This window comes from Sorex fumeus, unplaced genomic scaffold (assembly GCF_029834395.1).
Source record: "Sorex fumeus unplaced genomic scaffold, SorFum_2.1 ptg000262l, whole genome shotgun sequence".
NCBI classification, from domain to species: Eukaryota; Metazoa; Chordata; class Mammalia; order Eulipotyphla; family Soricidae; genus Sorex; species Sorex fumeus.
The window spans coordinates 455,794-460,000 of record NW_026606319.1 but is presented as its reverse complement, the minus strand read 5'-3'; the positions used below and the strand labels follow the sequence as shown (position 1 = coordinate 460,000).

Here is a 4,207-nt window from a genome sequence, read left to right as displayed (position 1 = left end):
CCCGCGGGGCAGAGCGGGGGATCGCGCGGGCATAGGTCGGGTCCAGGAAGCGAGACCATACCCGCGCACACGCCCGTCTTCTCCGACCGCGCACACACGGGCCCATCCGAGCCCCGACCACCGACACGACGCCCCGACGCCGGGACGCCGGCTCGGCCCGGCGGGACCCTCCCCCGACGGGGGGAGGCGCGGGCCGCGGTAGGCAAAGAGCGAGGGCGCTCGGCACCCCCCCACGTCTGGGGGGAATGACGGCGGAAGCCTCTCCCCGCCACAGGGCGGCGGGGAAGGGCAGGCTCTGCTACCGGTGGCTGACAGCGCAGGTAGAGGAGGGGCAGCAGCTGGGGGATCCGGTACCCCAAAGGCACCCTCTCGGATCGCTAGAGAAGGAGTATTCTCCGCCGAGGGGGCGCCGCCCCCCGACCTAGGCCGGCTGCCCCGCTTCTCCGGGCTCCCCCGACTCGAGTGGGGGGGGTCTGCCGTAGTGGTCCGGTGGCCGAGCCCCGCCGAAGCGAGACCGACCAGAAGCGTGAGCGTCCGCGGTCAGGTCCGTTGTGTGCTGGGTCCGCGGGAGGGCCCGCCGCCCCTCCGCAGCACCCGGCAGACGGCCCCCGCCCACCACGGCGGGTGACCGGCTTCCGCCCCCGCAACGGGAGAGGAGCGGAAACCCCGGACAGAGCGAGAGAGAGCCCCCAAGGGAGGGCCACCTCGTCTCCCAGAGCCCGGCACAACGACAACCCACCGCCGCCGCTCACGCGCCCGCGTGCGCGAGAGCCAGTTAATGCGAGGCACGCGGGCACGCGCCCGAGAAACGGAGGCCGCCCAACCGCCCACGACCCAAGCGGCGGGCCGCAAGGGGGCGAACGGCAAGGCGACTCCCGTGTGACAAACAACGACCGGCTCGACCCCCAGAGGGGAACACCACCGAACGAGGAGAGCCCCAAGAGGGCAGGACCGCGAAGCCAGGTGACGGGGAAACGGCACCACCGGCTCGGCCTCAGGCACCTGACAGGACGACCTGGAGCGCTCCAGGGGCACCACCGAGGGCCGGTTGAGGCACGGCAGCGCGCGCCACCGCCGGGCGGCCCCACCCCGCCGCGGGGAGGGGCCGGCTCGAGAGAACGGGAACCTGGGACGGTCCCGACAGAGCGAGGGTTGTCCACCGTGTCAGACGACCCCGAAAAGCCCACTCCCTGTGCACCAAGCAGGAGAGCGGCAAGAACGGGATCGGGCCGGGGTCCGCACCCCTGAACGCCCCGCCCCACCGCGAGGTGGGGGAGAAGCGAGAGGCCCGCTGGCAGAACGAGAAGAGCGGTCCCATTCACGTGGAATGTCCGTCCCTCGTCTGGCGCGGCTTAGGCCCGGCCCGGGAGAGCACACCAGCACCACATCGATCAGCAAGGAAAGGATGCGAGAAGCGAGCGGCCACCGGTCCCCCCGGACGAGGAGGGGACCGGACCCCGAAGGAGAGCGAGCAAAGGACAGCAACCCTCCGGAGAGGGGAGAGGCCCGTTTCAGCCTTTGCCCACCCTTCTGACCTCGGGGTGATTCCGGACCCCGACCGGACAACCCCCTCCAACGAGAGCGAGACTGCCTGACACGCAGCGGGCACGGGGGCCCGCGGGACTGGGGGAGGTCCGTTCACATCGGGGCCGCGGACGCCGGGCTGAACTCGGGCGCCTTAGGCCGGAGGTTGACAGCCACGGCTGGGACACTGCCCCCAGGTGCACGCGAGAGCCGGCGCACAGGGCCCAGGCGGGCGGCTCGAGCGGCGGGAGGCCAGGGAGGAAGTCCTCAAGACAGGCCCCGACCATCCCACACGCACCCGGGGGAACGACGGTCCCGATCCTCACGGCAGAGAGCCACCGAGAGAGAGCGTGTCAGCACACATCTCGCGGTCCAAACCGGTCCCGTCGCACGGGAAAAGGACCGATGTCGGAAACGGGACCGATCTGCATCTTCCCGCCGCACCTCTGGAACAGGGACCCGGCAACTGGCACCCAGGAGAGCCCCATCGCCCCGAGTCCCGGAGCTCCACGGGACAACTGGTCGACCCCGTGACTCGGCATGGTCGAAGCTGCGCCCGAAGCCACGCGACGACCCCACGGCGGCGGCGGCGGCGGCGGCGGCGGCGGCGGCGGCGGCGGCGGCCCGGAGGTCAAAGCCAGCTCGGGAAGGCTAAGGGGATAGATAGATTCAGAAGCCCAGAAACACCGCGGCGGGAAATCAAACAAAACTAAGTCCTCTTCCTTCTCGGGGCCGCGGACCAGGCGCCCCCACGGGCTCACGGCCGGAACCCGTCACCGTGCACCGATGCACCGCCCGCTGACCGGCCAAGGGCGGCACGCGTTCAGCCCGGCCATCGGCCCCGCTCCGAGACGCTGCGGACCGACCCTGGAGCTACGAGGCGCGGGCTCAAGCCGGCGCAGGGCCCTGTGCGCCCGGGCCGCCCCGTGCTCGGGCCGGCCATCGGCCCCTCTCCGAGCCGCTGAGGACCCCGGAGCTGGCTACGCGGCACCCGCCGGCCAAAGGTCGGGCCACACGCCCGGGCCGCCCCGCTCTCGCGCCGGCCACCGGCCCCGCTCCGAGCCGCTGCGCACCCTGGAGCTAGCTACGCGGCACCCGCCGGCCGAGGGACGGGCCACGCGCCCGGGCCGCCTCGCGCTCGGGCCGGCCATCGGCCCCTCTCCGAGCCGCTGAGGACCCCGGAGCTGGCTACGCGGCACCCGCCGGCCAAGGGTCGGGCCACACGCCCGGGCCGCCCCCCTCTCGCGCCGGCCACCGGCCCCGCTCCCGAGCCGCCGAGGACCCTGGAGCTAGCTAGCTACGCGGCACCCGCCGGCAGAGTGCTGGTCGACCCGCCCCGGCAGCCAGGCCCGGCGCCGGCACCCGCCGGCGAAGGCAACACAGCCTCCCTCAAGAGCCTGCAGTTCCAAGCTCCACCGCCGGTCCTCGCGGGCTGGCGCCTCGACAGCGGGACCAATGTCGACTCGGACGCCGACATCCTGGAACGCCGCCTCGGGCAGTGAAACCGAAACGCTGCCGTCACCCCAGAGGAGCTCCGGCGCCATATAAAAGCGGACGGCAGGTGGCGCCCGAGCAACCTCAGCGGGATCGCCATCCCCCACCCCGCTCCGAACTGCTGCGGACCCTAGAGCTACACGACACGGGCTCAAGCGGGCACAAGGACGGCCACGGGCAAGGGCGTCCACGGGCTCGGGCAGCCATAGACCCAACTCGCTCCGGGCCGCTGCCGGCCCCGGGGCTTAGCTCCGCGGCACCCGCCGGCCGAGGGCCGGGCCCCGCTCCGGGCCGCTGCCGACCACGGGCCTTAGCTCCGCGGCACCCGCCGGCCGAGCGCCGGGCCGCGCGCCCGGGCCGCCCCGCGCCCGGCCCGGCCCTCGGCCCCGCTCCGGGCCGCTGCCGGCCCCGGGGCTTAGCGCCGCGGCACCCGCCGGCCGAGGACCGGGCCACGCGCCCGGGCCGCCCCGCGCCCGGCCCGGCCCGGCCCTCGGCCCCGCTCCGGGCCGCTGCCAACCCCGGGGCTTAGCTCCGCGGCACCCGCCGGCCGAGGGCCGGGCCGCGCGCCCGGGCCGCCCCGCGCCTGGCCCGGCCCTCGGCCCCGCTCCGGGCCGCTGCCGGCCCCGGGGCTTAGCTCCGCGTCACCCGCCGGCCGAGCGCCGGGCCGCGCGCCCGGACCGCCCCGCGCCCGGCCCGGCCCGGCCCTCGGCCCCGCTCCGGGCCGCTGCCAACCCCGGGGCTTAGCTCCGCGGCACCCGCCGGCCGAGGGCCGGGCCGCGCGCCCGGGCCGCCCCGCGCCTGGCCCGGCCCTCGGCCCCGCTCCGGGCCGCTGCCAACCCCGGGGCTTAGCTCCGCGGCACCCGCCGGCCGAGGGCCGGGCCGCGCGCCCGGGCCGCCCCGCGCCCGGCCCGGCCCGGCCCGGCCCGGCCCTCGGCCCCGCTCCGGGCCGCTTGCCGACCCTGGAGCTACGGCGCCACCCGCCGCCGGGGTGCTGGTCGACCCGCCCGGGCAGCCAGCCCCGGCGCCGGCACCCGGCTGCGAAGGCAACACGGCCTCCCTCAAGAACCTGCAGTTCCAATCTCCACCGTCGCTCCTCGCGAGGTGGCGCCTTGACAGCGGGCCCGAAGTCGACTCGGACGCCGACATCCTGGAACGCCGCCTCGGGCAGTGCGAGCGAATCGCTCCCGTC

General features: G+C 75.8%; 1 protein-coding gene across 1 annotated transcript in view; it reads left to right on the top strand.

Annotated features, from left to right (window-relative positions):
* The window catches only part of LOC130018338 (5E5 antigen-like), a 4,943-nt gene extending 1,917 nt beyond the window's left edge, over positions 1–3,026 (top strand). Inside the window, exon 5 of the mRNA XM_056109030.1 lies at positions 2,899–3,026. Coding sequence (XP_055965005.1) covers positions 2,899–3,026 — 128 coding nt within the window. The remainder of the gene's footprint in view (positions 1–2,898) is intronic.
* The last annotated feature ends 1,181 nt before the right edge of the window (positions 3,027–4,207 follow it).